Source organism: Electrophorus electricus, chromosome 4 (genome assembly GCF_013358815.1).
Source record: "Electrophorus electricus isolate fEleEle1 chromosome 4, fEleEle1.pri, whole genome shotgun sequence".
In the NCBI taxonomy this organism is placed as follows: Eukaryota; Metazoa; Chordata; class Actinopteri; order Gymnotiformes; family Gymnotidae; genus Electrophorus; species Electrophorus electricus.
The window spans coordinates 32,219,527-32,244,746 of NC_049538.1; the positions used below are offsets into that span (position 1 = coordinate 32,219,527).

At 39.8% G+C, this 25,220-nt stretch overlaps 1 protein-coding gene across 1 annotated transcript in view; it reads left to right on the top strand.

Annotated features, from left to right (window-relative positions):
• LOC118241227 (protein O-mannosyl-transferase TMTC2-like) overlaps positions 1-19,215 on the top strand; it is a 33,800-nt gene extending 14,585 nt beyond the window's left edge. Inside the window, 11 exon segments of the mRNA XM_035525458.1 lie at positions 804-833; positions 836-917; positions 1,625-1,710; positions 2,786-2,970; positions 3,470-3,548; positions 5,279-5,400; positions 8,691-8,772; positions 9,924-10,038; positions 13,630-13,693; positions 18,719-18,863; positions 18,866-19,215. Coding sequence (XP_035381351.1) covers positions 804-833; positions 836-917; positions 1,625-1,710; positions 2,786-2,970; positions 3,470-3,548; positions 5,279-5,400; positions 8,691-8,772; positions 9,924-10,038; positions 13,630-13,693; positions 18,719-18,863; positions 18,866-18,897 — 1,022 coding nt within the window. The 3' untranslated portion in view covers positions 18,898-19,215.
• The last annotated feature ends 6,005 nt before the right edge of the window (positions 19,216-25,220 follow it).

Consider the following 25,220-nt stretch of genomic DNA (forward strand, 5'->3'; position numbering starts at 1 on the left):
AAGGGTTAGGGTTAATGACTAGGGTTAGAGTCAGGGTTAAGGTAAGGGTTAGGGTTAATGACTAGGGTTAGGGTCAAGAGTCAAGTTGGGGTTAGGGTTAGAGTCAGGGTTAAGGTAAGGGTTAGGGTTAATGACTAGGGTTAGGGTCAAGAGTCAAGTTAGGGTTGGGGTTAGGGTTAGAGTCAGGGTTAAGGTAAGGGTTAGGGTTAATGACTAGGGTTAGGGTCAAGAGTCAAGTTAGGGTTGGGGTTAGGGTTAGAGTCAGGGTTAAGGTAAGGGTTAGGGTTAATGACTAGGGTTGGGGTCAGGAGTCAAGTTTTCCAACCTCATCTGCCATTTAGGATTGCCCTTCAGTCATTGTTCTCTGTCTATTTTAAATGGTGAGAAATTCACATAAGTGACTCACTTATCGAGTCTGTCAGTATGTCTTAGACTTCAGTTACCTAGACAGTATTCCTCTCTTCATTCCATTGTCTTGCCTAACAATGCTATGCACTTAATCTGTCTCTTACTTCTGGGACAATACTGAAGCAATTTCATCCCTGCTGAATAATCTTAGTCTGCTGAACCCGACGGGTGCTGTAACATAATATCCAAGGCCTGCCTAAGTAAATATGTTAGTTGTTCAGGATAAGTGTAAATATGTAAATGAAAATGTATTTAGCCGGTTGTCTGTTTTCTCTGATTGTGCAAAGATCTCATGCACTTTCTCTCAAAGAACTCAAACACTGTTTTAAATTAAAGCAAAATCTTGGAATGCCCTCTTATGTACTTTCTCTCTCTGTGGAACCCTGGCTCCTTAGCCTGGGGAAATCTTGGGAATGTGTTGAAGAACCAGGGAAGATGGCAGAGGCTGAGAGGGCGTACAGGAATGCTCTGTACTACCGGAGGAATATGGCTGACATGTTGTATAACCTGTGAGTAAGAGTGCATCTCTCCTGCAGTAACACACGCCCAGGTGAACCCACAACACGTTCGTCCAGGATCCACCCTCTCACACTTAACCTGTTAATCATCTGACTGTCTCCTGCAAAGAGACCACAGAGACCCCCTGGTTCCACATTAATGCCTGCACCACTGCACTGACCCCTGAACTGTACATTACATATACAGTTTAACACACTGGTTAACCCTTAATGTGGCATGGTGAAAGAAGACCTGCATCATGTTATTATTGATTACATTTGTTGGATTGTGTGAATATCATGATTCATTAAGGCACCCACAGAACGCTCATCTACAGTGTCTGAGATTGGTCACTTTGTAGAAATCAATTAAAAATGGATTGTGATATTGCACTACTGATTAATCAGTGCTGTATTATGTAGCTCTTGTGCTATGAGTCTTGTAGCAGACTAGATAATGATGACAAAGCCTTCTTTTAGTGTGTTCCCCAAATCCTGAACAGTTTTTGTGTCTGTCTGCTGTCAGTAGTTTATTAATGAATGCTGGAAAGGACCGTGTGTGTTCTGTCACGGTAGATCACTACATCTGTCAGCATCACAAAAGCCTCTTTGGCAGTCAGTAAAAAACCTGCATTGCATGAGAACACTGCCAACTTCAAGATCGGCCCTGAATGGTCTTGTTTATTTATTTATTTATTTCTCCCTCTTTTCTGTGGCAGGGGTCTGTTGCTCCAGGAAAACAGGAAGTTCTCAGAGGCTCTGCACTACTACAAGCTGGCCATCGGCAGCAGGCCAACACTTGCTTGTATGCGCACTCGCTCTCTCTACGCTTTAATTTCAAGCTCCCACAGTCATGACTGTATCCCAGCAACTCCTGAATCCTGTGTGTGTGTGTGTGTGTGTGTGTGGGTGTTTGTGTGTGTGTGTGTGTCTCTGTGTTTGTGCATGTGTGTGTGTGTGTGTGTGTGTTTGTGTGTGCGTTAAGCTTTGCTCCAGCTTTATTGAATTAATGACTCAAATCTCACTGTGTCAACACTTAAAACCACACTTAGTTTGGATGAGTCAAGGTCAGAGAAACTAACGGGTCTGGTGTGCTGAGCAAAATTATACGTCCACTGTATTGAAGCTACTCTGGAGGAGAGAAAGTCACTGTGACTCTGGGGCATAAAGACTATAAAGTGTTGAAAACAGATTGTGCAGAAAAAAGCTTTCATGTGATGTTTTCTCTTTAGTTAAAAAATATTATTGTACGTGCTCTTTTGTGTTTAAAGTATAGCAGTACAATAATTGGGATGTGACTCTTTTAAACTGAATATTAAGTAAGTTCCAAAGTTCAAAACATCTGATTCTATCCAAGTACTGACAGGGTTTTTACATTTTTTTTACCCAAGGATACAAAATTTAAAATCAGGATTTGTTAATATTTTGGCTGTTAGATATGTGCACATATTAAACAATTATATTTGAGTACGTGAGTCACAGCTTCTATGACAGTGGTAATAGTGGTTCTTGCTACTGCTGGCACTTTAACTTTGAACAAGCATGTGAAAAATATTTTCCAGCTGTTTGTTCTAGGGTTAGGAACAGAGTTGGGGTTAAGAACAGGGATAGGAACCCCAACCTTAGTGTAAACCTAATCTTAGTGTAACCCTAACCCTAGTTTAACCCTGACTGTAATATAACCCTATCTCTAACCCTAGTTTAACCCTGACTGTAATATAACTCTAATCAGGCTACTAGTTCATCAGCAGAAGACCTTCCCTGATTCTGTTTGGGCCTAATTATGTCACCCTGGATGGTAATGGACTTTTCACACTGCACTCTGTTCCTGTCTCATTTTGCGTTTTCTCTCAATCTCTGCCTCGGTTTTTCTCTCTCAGCTGCCTACTTGAACACAGGTATCATCCTGATGAACCAGGGCCATCTGGAAGAGGCCAAGCGCACCTTCCTCACTTGTGCAGACATCCCCGATGAGAACCTGAAGGATCCGCATGCACATAAGAGCTCTGTCACCAGCTGCCTGTATAACCTGGGAAAACTCCTGCATGAGCAAGGTCACCAGGAGGTGAGCTGAGGGCCAGCTGCATGCATTGACCCTGCCCAGAGGTCCTGCCCCACAGGGTCGCCGCCTGATCTCCTGGAGGCTTGTTCCCAGCCATGACTCTGGATGCTGTATTCCGGCACACAGAATTAAGGGGCACAGTCCAAACCCTTCCTTTGCTAGTCTCTATGGGCAGAATTCTGCATGTGCTTTATAAAGGCCCACTCCTCCTTGATCTGTTGCTCCTTTTCCATTCGCTCTGTTCTTCTCTCTCTCTCTCTCTCTCTCTCTCCCCCACTCCTACTGCTTCTCCCTGTTCTTTGGTGCTAATATGTGTGTTTTGTAGGTTCTGTTCAACAAGCCAGGTTAAAGCGTAAACCATTATGTGTTTCATGCTAACTTTTACCCCCGTGATTACAACGTGGTTTAGAGACATTTTACTGGAGCATGTGCCCCAGGGTCTAGTGAAGCCATGCTTGTTTCTGTGTTTTCTGTTAATGAAATTTCAATGTTCCATTCATAGGAGGCCCTGTCTGTATACAAAGAAGCAATTCAGAAAATGCCAAGGCAGTTTGCTCCTCAGAGCCTCTACAACATGATGGGTGAGTAGAGTATGTTGTCAGACACAAATGGAGATCAGCATTGTCTTTGGGTGTGGGGTTTTGTACTTAATGTTTTTGACATTTTGAGGTTTGTAGCATCTGACAAAATCATTATGCTATATATTATGCTTATGTTTTTCTTAAAGATGTAGTTAACAGGAACTTATCTGGATAACAGTATCAGTTAATCTAGTGCAGAGTGGGGCTTGGCCTGAGCTAATTTCCTGTCTCCTAGTGGCCTTTTTCCCATCCTTGATTTCCTTTTAACTCTCCTGGACAAAATTCCAGAAAGATCCCAGTTGTCCTCTAACCCAAATCCTGGCACACTAATTGAGATTTTGTCAGAATGTGAACCCAGCTCTCACTGGGACTTTAGATTCTATTCCAGCATACATACCATAATCCATAATTTGTTTCTGTTTATCTAAAAAGGCCTTATTTCCCCATGGTCAAAAACTATCTTCCTTTAAGTGATAAATATGGAATGTATAGATATCTTTCAATGTAGACAAGTGGTCCTGAAAGACTGGAATTTGAGTATTAATCATGTAACAAATTTTTGTGTTCACTCAGTCTGCATGCATATGTCTTTCAGCACTGTACAATTTGTGTCACTTTTAATTGAAGCATAGTGGTGAGTCCTACCTGTCCTGCCCTAGACTGGAATTTACCTCACCTCTTTTAGTGCGTCATTAACACAGCCTCCCACTCTCACACGCACAGCTCTTATGTTTGCAGTTAAAGGTTGAATTGTAATCAAGTTTTTTCATATCCTGGATTTGATCATATTACAATGCAAGGAACTGAAGAGCCATTCACTCTGTGACAAGTATTGTTATTTTAGAAATGACAATGCTAAATAACAGCAATTGTCATTAAAAACATTAATTGAGAAAATTAACATTATTTTAACCATTATCAGATACGTGTGTGTGTGTGTGTGTGTGTGTGTGTGTGTGTGTGTGTGTGTGTGTGTGTGTGTGTGTCATATGTAAATACATTCTTTCACCTAGGTATTTTCATAGCAAATGAATTCTCCTTAGTTGGGTAAAAAATGTTTCATTATGTCAAGATATAACCATCTGCTGTATCTGTATTGTGATAACTGACAGTAATCCCTTAGTCATGTTAACTTCAGTCTGTTTGCTGGAATTTGTCGGTCTGGATCTGGAATTCCCATAGGATCTTAGTATGGTCATTCTCCATCACCTTCAGGGGTGTGTGTCATTCTGACCGCCAAACTTCCAGCCATCACATTGTGTATCAGTCAACGACCGCCATGCTTGATAAATATTGGCATCGGCCATCCATGGAAAAGCATGTCAACTACTACAACCTGGTCTGCCATCAGTCATTCAGCCATAAACCCAGCTCATTCCAAATTCAACCAATCAACTATCAGCCCAGTCAGCCACCATCCAGTCAGCCATCAGTCTTACTCAAGATGAAGTACTGTCATTGATGAGGAAAACTAATCAGGGCAAAATGTAAAATATTTTGATAGAATGTATGCTTGTTGTTTAATAAAGGAATGCGGAACCTAGCTGAGTTGTTTATTTGATGTGAACAGAGAGGTCCAGGATCACATTTCACAGTCTGTGGAATTTGCCTTGGGTCACTTTCATATGACCGCTACTTATAGGATCTCACAATAAAACAAAGGTGTGAGAGGATGTGTGCTTCCATAACCTCTGACCTGTTGACCTGACCCCTGCTTCCGCTCATCACAGGAGAGTCATACATGAGGCTGAACAAGCTCTCGGAGGCTGGGCACTGGTACAGGGAGTCACTCCGGGTCAAACCTGACCACATCCCAGCCCACCTCACCTATGGCAAGCTGCTGGCCATGACGGTAAGTATAGAACCTGGGACAGTACTCCATTATTGGCTAAGCAACTCTGTCAAAGGTGGGGATCTGGCTTCTTAAGGACACAAAGAGTAACCTTAGGAAGAGTAACTGCTTTTTTTCTGAATCTTCTGAAAAAGTAGCCAGTTATGCCTGCCACGCCCACAGGCCTCACAGAAACTCGAGTAGACAGTTAAGGCAGGAGATGTGTTAAACACGGCTGAGGGAAGGAGAGTACGTTCTCTTATTACTCTTTGGCTTCAGGATGACAGGCTTGGGCTTTCCTGCTCCTGTTTCCTCTCATTCCCCTGTAGGCCTGTTCAGAGCCGCCTGCTTTCCCCTTGTTAAAGAAAGCAGTAGTCATCTTCGTTTACTGTCTTCCTGAACTGAAGAGGTAGCAGCTACTAAGTGACCTGGGAGATTTCTGAATGGGTACTTGTTCTCCTATGGGCAAAAGCACATATGAGTTATTTTAATAAATTACATTCCCAAAAGAAAAATCAATCAAATGTCTTTTTTTTTTCTTTAAAAATGTCAAATCATACATATTTAGGGTCAAGAATGAACACCCAGTTATTTATAGTACATTTTATAGTGGCCCAGATTTTTATTTAAATTATGAAACCAGACACTGATTTAAGTTAGAATAGTGAGTGAGCAAGCCAAGGGTGACAGTGGTAAGAAAAAACTCCTTAGAGCATGAGGAAGAAACCTTGAGCGGAACCAAGACTCAGAGGGGGGCCCATCCTCCTCTGGCCAACAATGGTCAGCACAATGTAAAGAGAAAAAAATCAATAAATTAAAAAATGTAATGTCTAATCCAACTTTCTAGTCTTGTCCTGGGGTGTGTCCGAGATCCATCCCGCAAGAGAACATTGATTAAGGGCAATGGAGAAGTAGTTGGCTAGGATGGCAGTGTGGTGGGATACAGGAAGGGACATCAGGTGGAGGTGGGAGTAGCCATGTCAGCTGAGACAGGTAGAGGCTCAGTAACATCATGACCTCATGACATCCTGTAAGAGAGCGTCCATTTAGGGCAACGGAGAGTAGCTGGCTGGGGTGAAGGTGTGGTGGGCTACAGCAGGGGACTTCAGGGGGTGGTGGGAGTAACTATGGCAGCTGAGACGGGTTGAGGCTCAGTAACATCATGACATCAGGGGTAGGTGTAGCTCAGCAGAAAGAGAGACTAGATTAGTAGGCATGTCCAGCTAACAGGTTGTGTAAATTAGGGAACTGTAATGTGCAAAGATGGACTCAGGCAGATCTAGCTATGGCAGCACAGCTAAATGGAATTGGCTCCTAGAGATATTAAGATGATATTGGTTTTACCTGTGTGCTACATGTGTTTAGGATTTTTGTTTTATTGTTTTAACTTTTACACGATGATAAATATTTGTTAATTTTAATAGTGAGCATGTACAGCACATTGGTCAGTCTTGCATGTGTTTAAGGTGCTATATAAATAAATGTTGCATTGCCGTGCTTACTGTCTGTCAAACAGAGAAGCAAAACCAGAGGACGTTTTCTCCTAGAGCTGACAGGGTTGAGGTAAACCCCAGTGCAGTGAGGGGGCAGAGATTCGAAGCTCGGCATTGATTTTAAAGAAAGCATGGAGTTTACAGCTTCCATTTGCTACTGCTCTGGGTATAGTTATAGAGCATTGAAGGGCTACCAAGGAGAAACAAGACTGTGCCAACACTGTGCCATGCCTGGTACTGTGAGAGACCTGACAAATTATCAGACAAGCCTGCTTGGCGCCTTTGAAAAGTACTGAGGAAAGTAGGTTGCTTTTTCGGAGTTTGTTCAGTTATGTGGTGATTACAGTCATTCACTGCTTAGGGGGAATTTAAATGTAGTTATCAAGGGAAATGGATGTGGGGTTTTTTTATTTAAAAAAAAACCTGGATCAAACTGGCAACTTTTCTGATGTATGGCTTATGGTTGGGAAAAGTAGTTGTAACACAGTGATACATTTTACCTGTTGAAGAATCGTGGATTAGCAATAGAAAGCTTTTTTTATTTATATTCTAGAGGCCTTTATCAGAGGTTATTTTTTATTATTTCTGGTATCATGTCTCACGGATGCTAAAACAATAGTGTTTTTGGTTAGCTGTGTTCAGCTGATATTGTCAAAAGCAATCATCTTCTATTTAAACTAAACCTGGGAAAGTAATCCCCAACCTTTCTGATGCACACATGTGTACACACACGCATGCACACACACAGGATGGTGAGTCATAGGTCATCAGCGGCAATGGAGTGGTATTGAAAATCGATCCTTTGCCATGCTGAGCTGACACTAGACGACCTCGTCACACACACCCTGGGATGTAATGGAATGGGAGAGAGCTTCTCAGGCTCATTATTGACTTCTGTTATTTCTGCAGCTAATCAGACTGGGGCTCCATTCATGAGTTCCTCAGAGAGGCCAGAAGAGTGGCACGTCTGATATCACGCTCAGAATAGGGGCTTAGCAATAACCGTGAGAGGAGTGTGAGGAGCAGTGGAGGTGCGCCAGGATATTGCTTTAGAGTGGTAACATGACTATAACTACATGGTTGAGACGTGGAATTTAGTCAAATTAGAATTAAATGGGAACATTTTCCCACTTTCCCCAAATGCTTTGATAGATAGATAGATAGATAGATAGATAGATAGATAGATAGATAGATAGATAGATAGATAGATAGATAGATAGATAGATAGATAGATAGATAGATAGTGAGAGAGAGAGAGAGGTTGGTTACAAAAAGGTTGCTTACAGAAATCAAAAATATATGGAATGCTTCAATGCACAGAAAACCCAATAGCTGATGTCACTATGTGTGCTACGATCATTCACATTCATTGTGCTCTTTACAGAGGAAAGCCTTCATGCCTAACAATAAACAATACTTCTGCAAACAATGGACATGCCTTAGATCAGTTTAGTGTTGCACACCACTGATTTTTGGGGTTAAGTATTATAAGTAAGATAAACATAAATGCATCACACTTCTATAAGTGCTGTACAGCTGAACTCTGTGATAAACTGTGATATGTTATATGATGAAGCCCATGGTGCCGAAGCCGAAGTCTGTTTCCCACTTAAAGGTCTGTTAAACATTTGTTTGACACAACTCATATCATGCAGTAGCATCACTGCAAGCATGTTTGAATGTATTTTATACCAATGTAAGAACGTTTGCAGAATTTTATCCAATATTGGGTTAACATGGAACTGTGTGGTCTCCATTAAATTCCAGAATTTAGTTGTAAATATTGATTTATATATATTTTTATTAATTTACTTTCAGGGCCAGAAAGCAGAAGCAGAGAGGTACTTTCGGGAGGCCATCCAGCTTGATCCCACTAAAGGAAACTGCTACATGCATTATGGTGAGCAACACTGCATATTAATAAGATCAAATACTCCTAGTCTTAGACTTAATGAAAGAATACCACTGATAGCATCAAGAAATACAGGGAGGATTTGCCACCAAGTGAGTCATATTGCATTTAATCTGTGAAATTGTTTTGTATGAAGCATGGATGTTAAAAAGCCTATTAATAACAGAAATTACACAGTATACAGTGTTACTGTAATTATTGATATTGGATTTGGCTACAGTGTTAACAACCAACAGGATATCATCAGTAGATTCCTGGCCTGTTTATCTATCATTTTCCATGTCTGACTAGGGTATAGACCATGTCTTTCCATCTCTGACTTCTGGGTATAGACCAGGTGTTTTTCTGGATGTAGACCAGGCACTGTTGGCTCACCCCACACTCATGCTTTCTCATTTTCTAACTACCACAATGTCTATGTAGTGCAGTTTCATATGTGTCTGACCATGGATCACTTGTATTGAACAACATTAAAAATGAAGAATATAACTCACAATATCTCTCAGAACTGCGCGTGTTGGTCACCCTATTAATGTGCCCTGCTGTGTGCTGATTCAGATGTATTTTGCCCAAATGATGTGCAGACTGTGATGTTCTCGGATAGGCCTTAACTCAACTTGACTAATGTTGTCTGAGAGACTTAACTTTGAAACATTCTTCCTGCAAAGCTGCAGACACTGAATGTGATTAGTGTCAAGCCCATGCCCCGTTGGTTCGAGAAACTCAGAGGTTTCTTAAACAAGGTTCACATCAGTCATGCTAGTAGACTACGCTCATTCTTCTGAGACTGCTCCTGGAGGTTCAGATTTCCTCCACAGATATTTGGGGGGAAATGCCTGGTCTGGTGTGCTGGTCCAGGAGTGTGGTGCAGGCTGGAGTCTCCATGCTCCCCCGCTCTGCCCTCCCCACCCTGTTAGCAGAGCGCATTAAAGAAATCCATCCTATCAGGAAATCTTAAGAAGATAAATACACAGTAGAGTATAATGTACATGTGTTAGGAGGTCTGAAGACAAGGCCAGAAAAGACCAGCTGAACCAAAGGAGAAATGTTATGTTCATCCTTTAGAATGAAAGATAGAGAATGTAATACTTTCCCTCTGTCACACTCCCTTACTCACACCCCCTTCATCCCTCTCTCAGGTCAGTTTTTGTTGGAGGAGTCGAGGCTTTTGGAAGCTGCAGAGATGGCAGAGACAGCAGCTCAGTTGGACAGTGAGGAGTTTGATGTGGTTTTCAGTGCGGCTCACATGCTCAGGTGAGACTCCCCAACATTCACTGCATGGGAGTATTAAACAAGCCCAATGACACTGACTAGAACTGCTGAATCATGTGATGTTGACAGGTCAAGCTCAGTACTCCGTGTTCTTCTAGATCATAAGCTCACAGACATGCACAATAAGTAACTCAGAGACAGCCATTAGCATACTCAAACAGCCCCAGTACCACTGCTCCACTGCCGTGGTTATAATGATCTCCACACTGCTGCATAAGCACACCCACTTTTCAAGACAGTAAGATGCCTCATTACCATGGCAACCCCAGTACCACCCTCCCTCTCTCCATCATGCAGGGTGCCTTTAAATGTGTTTAAATACTGTCCTCCAATATAAGAAATATCAGCCCTCTTATTCTCTGTTCCTTTGTGAATACATTCTTCAGATATTAACTTGGCCTTATTTAAATACAGTAATTAGTACCATTTTGCTTTTAAAGTACTAAGGAATTGTGGTAGGTTTCCAGTCAGTGGTGTTGTACATGGCATTAGATCCTTGGCTGGTAATTGGATTCTTAGGCTCTGACTCCTGCCGGCATGCTAGCAAGTGGTCATGCTCATTTGGAGCTCATGTTCTTTAGATGTTTGTCTTGGAAGGTGGCGTGGAAGGAGCTCACTAGGGAGGTGATGGAAGGAGGGAGAGAAGCCCAGCTGGGCCCAGGGGAGGGGGCAGGCGGTGGAGCTCAAACAGCTCTAGATGTGAAGCACTCTCCCTCATTGCTCTCTGGGGCCTGCCACTCACGCAGGTTTCTTTCCTCCCTCTCCATTTCCATAGTCCTCTTCAAAAGCCTCTCGATTACTGCAGGGCTGCCATGGGGAAATTCGCTAGTAGACTTCAGAATCACGGGAGGGGGTTGTTAATTTTCTTTCAAATAGATATAGTCATAAATATAATATAGGTTTATAAAATAAAACAATTACAGTATGGGTGGTTAGTTTTTGTTTTGTTTTTTTTATCAGTCTGACTGACATCAGGATTAATTTATGTAATACTTGATTAGCTGACAGATTTTTGCAGTGGTAGTACAGTAAAGTACTAGTCATGTGATGCAGTTATACAAGAGTGTTCTGATTTTTTTTAATGGAAGGATTTCCACCATAGCACAGGAACAATGACCTGTGATAGGACTGATGAAATGCTAAAATTGAGAGTAAAATTATTATTATTATATTATAATTATGGAGCTACACACAGTAGTACCAGTTCATGGAGCTCCTCCTGGAGACACACACTGGCTTCATTTACCTGTCCCCCTCTCAGAGTAGTGTTTACACCAGTTATGTAGCTGCTTTCTTGGGAACAAATCCTGTCCCAACTCAAATATTCACATGCATTTTTCCAACCTTCGAGAGGCCACATTTCCACTGGTGGGGAAATTGGGTTTGGGTCCCCATTAACAATATTTTGTTCAAGGGCCAAAGCCACAATTTGTTGTCTGCATGTAAATGTGCAAATTGCTCAAAATTAGACTCATCATGTAGGCTAAAGAGCATTGCGGATTACACACATGGTTATACTTAAATTCTAATCTCTGGTTTGTCATCACATTAGTTCTTATGTTGGTTTTACCTTTGTAATTGCCAGAAAATTTAGCATAGAACTTTAATTCTGTCCTAAAAAAAGGTCTGAGCAGTTGAGATATATAAATACAGGCCCCTGCAGCTGCTATTTAGTCATTCCATTTCAGGAGACAGCACTATAGTAATGGAGACACAGGACACAGGCATTGACAGATTAGGCAGTCTTCATGAAAATTGCTAGTTATTTCTAGAAAATTTAATTTTATGGTGAAGTTCAAATTTGAGGACTGCTGCCTAGTTCAGTCCAAGGGGTTTTATTATCATGAAACTGCTGAACCCTGTATTTTACTGCTGAATCACGTGGGCCTGTGTTTTACTCTCCATAGGGAGAGTGAAGGACAGTGTAAATTCCAAAATTAGCACACAGAGGTGTTATGCATGCCCACGGGTCCACACTTCTTAAGTTAACTTTATTTTCTGAAACTTCCAGTGTCATTTATGTGAGTTTTTCTGGGTTCATAGTTTGGGTCAGTTCAGCAACAGTTACTTCACTTGCTACTCACAAATGTAAAAACTTGTTTTTGTTTCTGCTGTATTAGTATTGTATTTTCCACAACCTGTCTCTTTCTGGTCTGTGATGAGAGTATTTTCCCCTCATAAAGCAGCTATTATGTGATGTTTGCTTTAATGAAACCTTCACCTTATTAATAGAGCATATGTGGCTTTGCATATTGAAGAGGAGAGTTTAAGTCCAGAGAACATACTACACCTGTACATAATACACCTGTGCATACTACGCCTGTAGACACTGCACCTGTACTTACTCAAACTGTAGACACTACACATGTAGACATGACACCTGTACACACTACACCTGTAGCCACACCTGTAGCCACGACACCTATACATACTACACCTGTAGACACTAGACCTGTGCATACTACACCTGTACATACTACACCTGTAGACACTAGACCTGTGCATACTACACCTGTAGACACTAGACCTGTGCATACTACACCTGTAGACACTAGACCTGTGCATACTACACCTGTAGACACTAGACCTGTGCATACTACACCTGTACATACTACGCCTGTAGACACTAGACCTGTGCATACTACACCTGTGCATACTACACCTGTAGTCACTAGACCTGTGCATACTACACCTGTACATACTACACCTGTAGACACTAGACCTGTGCATACTACACCTGTGCATACTACACCTGTACATACTACACCTGTAGACACTAGACCTGTGCATACTACACCTGTACATACTACACCTGTAGACACTAGACCTGTGCATACTACACCTGTACATACTACACCTGGAGACACTAGACCTGTGCATACTACACCTGTACATACTACACCTGGAGACACTAGACCTGTGCATACTACACCTGTACATACTACACCTGTAGACACTAGACCTGTGCATACTACACCTGTATATACTACACCTGTAGACGCAAGACCTGTGCATACTACACCTGTACATACTACACCTGCAGACACTAGACCTGTGCATACTACACCTGTACATACTACACCTGTAGACACTAGACCTGTGCATACTACACCTGTGCATACTACACCTGTACATACTACACCTGTAGACACTAGACCTGTGCATACTACACCTGTGCATACTACACCTGTACATACTACACCTGTAGACACTAGACCTGTGCATACTACACCTGTACACATGGGCCTTCTGGGGCAAGAGGAAATGCTGCTGCTGCTGCTGCTGTTGTTGTTGTTGTTGTTGTTGTTGTAAACAAATTACACCTTTATTTTGTGAAATTTTGTTTTAATTTTCATTTCCAAAGGCTTTGTCAGTTATAATAGATAACAGATCATCCAGGCAGTTCTTGTTCTCAACATAGGAAACCACTGAAAGCTCATTTCGTTCTGTGTCTATCTTGTATAACAAATAAAACAATGAATGAAACAGAATTTATTTCAAGTGAGAGACACCAATGCTTAATGTTTCATAACTGCTGATCTTGTTCTGTGTTGGTATTTTTTGCTCTTTCAGACAAGCTAGCCTCAATGACGCGGCTGAGCAGTACTACAAGCAAGCAGCTACCCTGAGACCTAATGTAAGTACCAAACTATACACAGCTAGCCTGAGACCCAATGTAAGTACCAAACTATACACATCTTAGATTACAGCTTCCTACATTTTTAAACACAACTATCATTAGATTACAACTCCCTACTTTATTAACACACCTATCCTTGGATTACAAGTCCCTGCTTTATTAAACATGACTGTCCTTAAATTACAACTCCCTACTTTATTAAACACGACTGTCCTTAAATTACAACTCCCTACTTTATTAAACATGACTGTCCTTAGATTACAACTCCCTGCTTTATTAAAGATGACTGTCCTTAGATTACAACTCCCTACTTTATTAAACACATCTGTCGTTAGACTGCAGCCCCCTGCTCTACTACGTACAAACTTGGCATTCACACATATGGTGCTTAATTCAGAGTGATTTGTCTGCCTGTGCATGTTATCACTGACCAGCCGAGCATGGGAGATGTTCAGAGTTAAAAGTTTGTCCATCATCACTCAGGAACCTTAAAGGAACAGAACAAGCAATGTCTCACAGCGATCTTCCATGACCTTAGTTTGAAGAAACAGCGGTCAGATTTTTTAAAAATATGTAGATTCGTTCAAGGTTCTTTTATTTGTATTGGGTAGGGAAATAATTCCCAGAATTTCTTGCACAGGTTGAAAGTTGACACTCGAAAAAGTCTGATTTGTTGTTTCAGCAAACTTTATGGTTTATTTTGTATGACATATTCTTATAAGTTCATCAAAAAGATCATCAAAAGAGTGTTTCAAAATAACAGCTTATGTGTATGTTTGTATGTTTGATGCATGGAGTAAAGACAATGGGCATTTGTTAAAAATTTAATATGATTTAATGAAGTGTTTCCCCAGCTCTGATTGTTGAATAACCCTTCCAAAGTCATAGACATTAATATAGTTTTTTTTTATTTAGTTTTTTTTTAATGAACATGCACATAACATTTACATTAGAACTATAGTAAACAATTATTCTCAAGAACTAAGTGCAATGTATTTAGTGTTTTTAACAAAATGCTCATTTTCCTTTCCTTTTATAGCTGTAAAAGTCTTTTATGAGAAGGCTTTTCACGTGATTTTGTGTTGTTGTGCCCCGTTTAATGTATTTATACTGAGGAGTACATCACTGTTGCCTCCCATTGTGAATTTTTGAAGCCAGCAAGATGGCTGACATGCGAGCTGCCATCTTAGGTGCACTGGTGCATTTGATGCAAATTAGAGCCAGAGCATGCCCAGTAAAGTGTGTAGGTGGGGCAGTGTCTCAGATAAAACACAATCCCTCTCTCTTAATGACACGAGCGAAGGACAGTGTAATGTCCAAAATTAGCACACAGAGGTGTTATGCATGCCCACGGGTCCACACTTCTTAAGTTAACTTTATTTTCTGAAACTTCCAGTGTCATTTATGTGAGTTTTTCTGGGTTCATAGTTTGGGTCAGTTCAGCAACAGTTACTTCACTTGCTACTCACAAATGTAAAAACTTGTTTTTGTTTCTGCTGTATTAGTATTGTATTTTCCACAACCTGTCTCTTTCTGGTCTGTGATGAGAGTATTTTCCCCTCATAAAGCAGCTATTATGTGATGTTTGCTTTAATGAAACCTTCACCTTATTAATAGAGCATATGTGGCTTTGCATATTGAAGAGGAGAGTTTAAGTCCAGAGAACATACTACACCTGTACATAATACACCTGTGCATACTACGCCTGTAGACACTGCACCTGTACTTACTCAAACTGTAGACACTACACATGTAGACATGACACCTGTACACACTACACCTGTAGCCACACCTGTAGCCACGACACCTATACATACTACACCTGTAGACACTAGACCTGTGCATACTACACCTGTACATACTACACCTGTAGACACTAGACCTGTGCATACTACACCTGTAGACACTAGACCTGTGCATACTACACCTGTAGACACTAGACCTGTGCATACTACACCTGTACATACTACACCTGTAGACACTAGACCTGTGCATACTACACCTGTACATACTATGCCTGTAGACACTAGACCTGTGCATACTACACCTGTACATACTACACCTGTAGACACTAGACCTGTGCATACTACACCTGTAGACACTAGACCTGTGTATACTACACCTGTGCATACTACACCTGTACATACTACACCTGTAGACACTAGACCTGTGCATACTACACCTGTGCATACTACACCTGTGCATACTACACCTGTAGACACTAGACCTGTGCATACTACACCTGTGCATACTACACCTGTAGACACTAGACCTGTGCATACTACACCTGTACATACTACACCTGTAGACACTAGACCTGTGCATACTACACCTGTAGTCACTAGACCTGTGCATACTACACCTGTACATACTACACCTGTAGACACTAGACCTGTGCATACTACACCTGTGCATACTACACCTGTACATACTACACCTGTAGACACTAGACCTGTGCATACTACACCTGTACATACTACACCTGTAGACACTAGACCTGTGCATACTACACCTGTAGACACTAGACCTGTGCATACTACACCTGTGCATACTACACCTGTACATACTACACCTGTAGTAGTATGTACTATGTACTATTATGTGATGTTTGCTTTAATGAAACCTTCACCTTATTAATAAACATATGTGGCTTTGCATGTTGAAGAGGAGAGTTTAAGTCTGAAACAACATAACAAAAGAACATTTTTATGCATTATCTAATAACCCATGCTAATCCATAATCATTAAACATTTGGCTTCATTTCCATCAACCATCAACATTTCCAACCTTTTAGGAATGAAACTCTTTAATTTCTAAATATCTTAGCAACTTAGCTAGCAAAATATCTGACATTTAACATTGGCATGCTGGCTGAATAACCTTACATGAAGCATCTTAATCATAGCTTCCATATTCAGTCCTTCAAAATGACATTTAAATAGTTGCATATTATTATTATTTAGCTAATTACAGGATATTGTACATGTTTGACTGTACTAGCTGTCAACACAACCAATCACTGTCAAATCACCTCATCACAAAATCTGTATTATCAAGTAATTTGTATAAATCCAGTTCATCTTGAATAAAAATATTGGGAGATTAATCAGAGTGCACCTTATAGAATTGACAGAACAGGATTGACAAAAAATTATTAGATGTATAATTTGAAATGAGAGTTTGGCATTTAACCCATTTACTCACATGGAAATTGGCAGGGTTAGAAACTGTATTGCAGCCAGCCACTGGAAGGCATCAGACACATAGTGGCTTCACTTTTCACCCACTGTCATCCAGCTTACTTGTCTATAGTGTGCCCATTCAGTGAGTTGTTGTGAGGAAAGGCACTGATGTTGGGTGTGAAGGCCTTCCAGTTCATGCCGAAGGTGTTCAGTGGGTTGAGGTCAGGGCTCTTTGTAGGACACTGGAGTTCCTCTATACCAAACTTATCAAACTATGTCTTTATGGACATTGCTTTGTGCACAGGGGTACAGTCATGCTGGAATAGGAAAGTTGGCACAAAGTTGGAAGCATTTAATTGTCTAAAATGTATTTGTATGCTCTAACATTAATATTACCCTTAATGGAAACTAATGGTCCTAGCTCCACACATTTTCAGACCATAATCCCTCCTCCACCAAACTTTATTGTTGGCACATTCTGTTATGTTGCGTTCTCTTGTCATCTGACAGTGTCAAGTGGCAGCATGCTTTACATCATTACATCATACATAATTACATCATCATCATTACATCCAGTCAGTGCTTGATATTGCGCATGATGATCTTTGGCTACCGTACAGACAGTGGGCCAGACATTTCACCCAAGCTCTCAACTCATAGACCTTGTGATGTTGTTGATTCCAAAGGCAGTTTAGGACTTTTTAGTTTTAAAAATGCATCCTGCTCTCTAAATACATGTGCTCTATGAATCTACTCTAATATGATTTGATTCTGTAAGGTGTGTTGGATGTGAGTACTTAATGCAACAGTTACAGTAAGTGGGTCCCCAGATCCCATTTTGAGGTTTTACCTCTCTGTTTAGGGTCAAATACTGGAATAATTTATTACTTAATGCACCACCAAATGACCACGTTCTTCTAGATTTCTATGTCAGAACCCTGGCAGCAAGCATAAAATTGTCCGTTAGGCTAAGCTTTGAGCTCTGACTCTCGTGGGTGCAGAATAACACACTAACTGAAGCATGAAGTGGTTCCGAAAATGAGTTAAGATTAAATCACAAGCACTCACTTGCAAAGTTTTTAATATATTAGAACTGGAGTGAGTGAGGATTTTTGCTCATGCCAACTTTTATTTAGGCTTCAGCCAGAGTAGCAAATGTGTTTTCATATGTGGAGAGACCTGACAGGCCCCCTACAGGACAGAAAGTCTGTCATCCACAATTGATTTACATTTACGGCATTTAGCTGACACTTTTTATCCAAAGTGAGTTACATTATGACTGAGTACAGCTTGAGCAATTGAGGGTTAAGGGCCTTGCTCAGGGGCCCAACAGTGGCAGCTTGGCAGTGGTGGGGCTTGAATCAGCAACCTGACGATTACAAGTCAAGTACCTTAACCACTGAGCTGCCCTGATTTATTTATCTGTTCACAAGAACTCAGATGATGGGCAGTGGTAGCTCAGTGGATAAGGTACTGGACTAGTAATCAGAAGTTTGCCAGTTCAAGCCACACCACTGCCAAGTTATCACTGCTGGGCTCCTGAGCAGGGCCATTTAACCCTCAGTTGCTCAAGTTTTATTTACTCATAATTCTAAGTAGCTTTGGATAAAAATGTCAGCTAAATGCTGTGAATGCAAATGGTATCCAGCAGTACTTGAAGTGACCCATGTTTCAGGTAGAATTTATGCATTTATTGGCATCAAAAGACTTAAGAGCCCGGCAACCCAGCACAAGACCGAAAACTAGAGAATAATGACCGTAAATGAGAGAATAATTAGACTGGAGTGATTTGTTTAGAATATGACTGTTGTGAAAGATTTCATTTTCTTTGTCATTCAGTACCCTGCAGCCCTGATGAACCTCGGGGCTATCCTTCATCTCAATGGCAAACTACAGGAGGCTGAATCTAATTACCTAAAAGCTCTGCAATTGAAACCTGATGACACCATCACCCAGTCCAACCTGCGCAAGCTGTGGAACATCATGGAAAGCAGGGCCTGAGGACACTGTCCCCATGACTCAAACACTAATGGACTGAGCATAGCATAAAAAAGGATGATCCTGCTTAGATGATCCATAGCAAGTCACCAAGAGTTAGACGTGTCCATATTTAGTTTTTGGGACTTTTATCCTCACGAGTGTTATCCCATTTGGTATATTTGAGAACATCAAGAACCTGTGTGGGACCCAGCTTTCTCTGTGGGAGTGCTTAACTTGAAGTGGGCCATTGGTAGATACTTGAAGTCTCTTGATTCTTTAAATACTAGTTAGTTAATTGATGGTTATTGGTATTTGTAGGGCAATATTTGCCCTGAAGAATGCAAAACTAGGCAAGAATGAGATTGGAGGAGCATATTAGGGAGGTGCTGACGGAGCGCTGAACCCATCCAGCATGTGTGGGCTGCTTGGTTCATATAATTACAATCTCTAATCTTTAAGAAAGCCTTGATCATGTTCACATGGTTCCATTAACAGGTTTAACAAATTATTCCATATGTCCCATTTCCCATGTAGGGGTATTTAAGGGTTATTCCATATGTCCCATGTAGGGGAATTTAAGGTTATTCCACATGTACCATGCAGGGGTATTTAAGGGTTGTTCCATATATCCCATGTAGGGGTATTTTAGGGTTATTCCATATTGCTGTATTATTAAGGGTTAAGGTATTGCTGTTGGGGTATTTAAGGGTTAAACCTCATCAAACTGATTTCAATGGCACCGACCACTCTAACATAGCTTGATAATTAAATCAATTAAAAATAACTGGCCACAGATGACAAGGATTTGATGTTTCTAAACTATTCTATTTTTGTGGTGCTTAAGTCAAATCAGTGTCATGGGTGGAATTCAGTTTGCATATGGATGCATGTGAAGGGTTTCCAAAAAACCCCCATAAATCTTTCAAATTAATTTGGTTAATGGTAAGATTTTTTATTTTTTTTTTCAAAATTTTACTGTAGCATAAAGACTGCTTCTCTGCTTTGCTAACAAAGGGATTTGGTCTATGATTGACACCAATCTAAAACAGTAAAAAAAAATAAAAATTTTTAAAGATGTTTTAAATAAGATCATTATCAGGTGCTCATGTGCAGAACTGGTATGGATGTTCATAACACGGATGTTCATAACACATCGATGTAAATGGCTGTTCATAACACATCTGATAATATTTCAATATGACCTGGATTTGTGCGTGTAGATCAGCTTTATATCCCGTTTTAGACCCAGTTGCTACACAAAGTGATACTTTACTATTCCAGTCCGAAGTTCTGAGTGTATGTGCACTACAGCTTGAAGTCTGCATTAGATAATGAGCCATAGTGTATGGAGACTGATTCCACCAGGATTTTTAAAATCAATAGAAATGGTGGGTTTTTTTGAATTTGTTTTTTATTTTGTGCTGATTAATCAATCATTTATTCTCTGCTCCTGGTTGCTTATTAGCCCTGTACACAAATTAGCCATTAGCCATCTTATAATAGCACAACATTCCTGAACTCAGACAATAACCACAGCAACATCAGCATAGTGTTGCTTTTTAATGTTATAACAGGTCTAGATTTGCCAAACTTAATATTAAAGGTGACTAAATATTAGACATATAACATCATTTGGAGCCTCTACATTACTATGCTAGGGTTAGTATTTATGAGCCTGTACATTATTATGCTAGGGTTGGTATATGGAGCCTATACATTACCATGCTGGGGTTAGTATTTATGAGCCTTTATATTACCATACTAGGCTTGGTATTTGGAGCCTGTACATTACCATGCTAGGGTTGGTATTTGGAGTCTGTACATTAGCGTGTTAGGTTAGTATCGGGAGCCTATTGGGTTAGGGATAAGGTTTGGAGCCTATACATTACCATGCTTGTATTACCTTTTTGGAGCACGAGAACTGTACAATTGCCCAGTGAGTAAAAGCACCTTTGCCTGTCCATTCTGCTGAAACAAAGTCATCTCAAAGATGTTGCCTCTCTCAGCTAAACATCTTTTACTAATAGCTATGTATTTAGAAGGGATTTTGAGATGCAAAAGTGATGCACAAGAAGCAGCCTATAGTTTTGGCTACTATATAACTATGTGCATTGCCTATCACTCAGCCCCATAGAAAGACACTAGCTCATCCAAACAACTTTGGAATCATGACTAGTAAATTATCACTTTGAATGCAAAGCTTTGACAGTCTTCTAACCAAATATAAAACATGTTGCACTCATCTAACAATGCACAGCCATAGGTTTCTAAGGGAATGTTTTATGATATTTTGGTGTAATATTTTCACAATTATTGTCTCATACTGAAATTTAGTGTTTAAATTAAGTCTATTGAGACATATAAAAGGCTGGCTGTGTTATGTTGCCAAGTAAACTGAGCCAGAATGCATAAAATTATAAATGTACTAAGACATCCTCTCCTGTCTAGTCCTGTACTAAGACATCCTCTCCTGTCTAGTCATGTTCTGTCTTTATTTTGTTTTGCTTCAGGTTCTCATATTTGTACATACTGTGAGAATATATTACATGTATCGAATTTCTTTGTACTGTAGCCATCCCTTCAACTCCCATTGCTTTCAGTTGTTATTTCAAGAATATTATAGATTTTTTTCTTTTCATTTTTGAGAAGTCAGTTTTTCTCTATATATGAAGGACCTATTGTTCAATGTTTAGCTGATGTAATTCGTTAATTTATTTCCTTTTATTTTCCTGTTCAAATAAACCAGCTGCACTGTGTTGTATGTCAACCATGCATTTGGGACTAGTAGATCTATTATTTGTTTGAGTGTACAGGTGTATGAACAGAAACCTAAGCCTACCCACCCCAACCATTGTTTTCAGAATATTGGGAGGGGTCTGGATGGTTTACCCCCGTTCAGTTTCATTTCTCCTGAACTGGCTCTCTCCTATGGTGCTTTAGTGGATAAGGAAATTAATAGGTTTCCTGGAATGATGAAACTGGTCAGACAGCTTGTGTAATAATTGATTTGAAAAAGTGAAGGAAATAAATTTAGAACATTATCATTTTGATTACTATTTTATTAAAAAAATTATACATAGTTTAAAAAAGATAGAGAAAGTTGTGTATTATATTACCATACTGTTTCTTTAGTAACAGGCCTGTGGGTCTGCATGTAGCTCTGCTTGACTGTGTATACAGAGCGTGACTGTGTACAGAGAGTTAGGTTAGATGACAGTGGCCAGGACTATACTGCGCATTAGGATTAGGTCAGAGTGGCCGTGAGTATACACAGCGTGACTGTATACAAAGCGTGTTCACCACGTCTCTGTGTGTAATACAGTCAGTGCATTTCTCCTTGTGTTCTCCCCTTCACCTTCCTGTTAGTGTGTGATTTCACTCTGTGCAGACATAGAGTGAGCACCGTCCAAGCAGTTTGTGTGGTTTTGTCTGTTCTCAGGGATTTCAGGTGGTCATTGCAGAAAAGTGCTCAATGAGCACTGAGAGTTTACTAAATTAAGAAAGTTTTATTTTTTGAAGTGTGCTGTTTTTGTATAAATTATCAATTTGTAGTCATTTTTTCCCATTTTGTAATATTAAGGCAAAATATGTGCCAGATTGTAATTTTACGATAAAGTATGTGCCAGACTGAACTTTTCCTGTCACCTTTTTCCATAATAAAGTACTGATGTGTTTCTTTTTGCCCCTCTAGACTCGTCATTGCTGTCAGTCTCTAGAGAGCTGTGAGATTCTGGAATGATCTCTATATATTTGGTCATATTAATTCTTTTATTTTTTGTGTCATTGTCAAGAAATGTAGTGTCATTATTAGGTTCAGTGTCTTTTCCATATATATATAATTATATATATATATATATATTATATATATATATATATATATATATATATATATATATATATGGAAAAGACACTGACACCTAATAATGACACTACATTTCTTGACAATGACACAAAAATAAAAGAATTAATATGACCAAATATATAGAGATCATTCCAGAATCTCACAGCTCTCTAGAGACTGACAGCAATGACGAGTCTAGAGGGGCAAAAAGAAACACATCAGTACTTTATTATGGAAAAAGGTGACAGGAAAAGTTCAGTCTGGCACATACTTTATCGTAAAATTACAATCTGGCACATATTTTGCCTTAATATTACAAAATGGGAAAAAATGACTACAAATTGATAATTTATACAAAAACAGCACACTTCAAAAAATAAAACTTTCTTAATTTAGTAAACTCTCAGTGCTCATTGAGCACTTTTCTGCAATGACCACCTGAAATCCCTGAGAACAGACAAAACCACACAAACTGCTTGGACGGTGCTCACTCTATGTCTGCACAGAGTGAAATCACACACTAACAGGAAGGTGAAGGGGAGAACACAAGGAGAAATGCACTGACTGTATTACACACAGAGACGTGGTGAACACGCTTTGTATACAGTCACGCTGTGTATACTCACGGCCACTCTGACCTAATCCTAATGCGCAGTATAGTCCTGGCCACTGTCATCTAACCCTAACTCTCTGTACACAGTCACGCTCTGTATACACAGTCAAGCAGAGCTACATGCAGACCCACAGGCCTGTTACTAAAGAAACAGTTATGGTAATATAATACACAACTTTCTCTAATCTTTTTTAAACTATGTATAATTTTTTTAATAAAATAGTAATCAAAATGATAATGTTCTAAATTTATTTCCTTCACTTTTTCAAATCAATTATTACACAAGCTGTCTGACCAGTTTCATCATTCCAGGAAACCTATTAATTTCCTTATCCACTAAAGCACCATAGGAGAGAGCCAGTTCAGGAGAAATGAAACTGAACGGGGTAAACCATCCAGACCCCTCCCAACTATTCTGAAAACAATGGTTGGGGTGGGTAGGCTTAGGTTTCTGTTCATACACCTGTACACTCAAACAAATAATAGATCTACTAGTCCCAAATGCATGGTTGACATACAACACAGTGCCAGCTGGTTTATTTGAACAGGAAAATAAAAGGAAATAAATTAACGAATTACATCAGCTAAACATTGAACAATAGGTCCTTCATATATAGAGAAAAACTGACTTCTCAAAAATGAAAAGAAAAAAAATCTATAATATTCTTGAAATAACAACTGAAAGCAATGGGAGTTGAAGGGATGGCTACAGTACAAAGAAATTCGATACATGTAATATATTCTCACAGTATGTACAAATATGAGAACCTGAAGCAAAACAAAATAAAGACAGAACATGACTAGACAGGAGAGGATGTCTTAGTACAGGACTAGACAGGAGAGGATGTCTTAGTACATTTATAATTTTATGCATTCTGGCTCAGTTTACTTGGCAACATAACACAGCCAGCCTTTTATATGTCTCAATAGACTTAATTTAAACACTAAATTTCAGTATGAGACAATAATTGTGAAAATATTACACCAAAATATCATAAAACATTCCCTTAGAAACCTATGGCTGTGCATTGTTAGATGAGTGCAACATGTTTTATATTTGGTTAGAAGACTGTCAAAGCTTTGCATTCAAAGTGATAATTTACTAGTCATGATTCCAAAGTTGTTTGGATGAGCTAGTGTCTTTCTATGGGGCTGAGTGATAGGCAATGCACATAGTTATATAGTAGCCAAAACTATAGGCTGCTTCTTGTGCATCACTTTTGCATCTCAAAATCCCTTCTAAATACATAGCTATTAGTAAAAGATGTTTAGCTGAGAGAGGCAACATCTTTGAGATGACTTTGTTTCAGCAGAATGGACAGGCAAAGGTGCTTTTACTCACTGGGCAATTGTACAGTTCTCGTGCTCCAAAAAGGTAATACAAGCATGGTAATGTATAGGCTCCAAACCTTATCCCTAACCCAATAGGCTCCCGATACTAACCTTAACACGCTAATGTACAGACTCCAAATACCAACCCTAGCATGGTAATGTACAGGCTCCAAATACCAAGCCTAGTATGGTAATATAAAGGCTCATAAATACTAACCCCAGCATGGTAATGTATAGGCTCCATATACCAACCCTAGCATAATAATGTACAGGCTCATAAATACTAACCCTAGCATAGTAATGTAGAGGCTCCAAATGATGTTATATGTCTAATATTTAGTCACCTTTAATATTAAGTTTGGCAAATCTAGACCTGTTATAACACTTAAAAAGCAAACACATATGCTGATGTTGCTGTGGTTATTGTCTGAGTTCAGGAATGTTGTGCTATTATAAGATGGCTAATGGCTAATTTGTGTACAGGGCTAATAAGCAACCAGGAGCAGAGAATAAATGATTGATTAATCAGCAAAATAAAAACAAATTCATAAAAAACCCACCATTTCTATTGATTT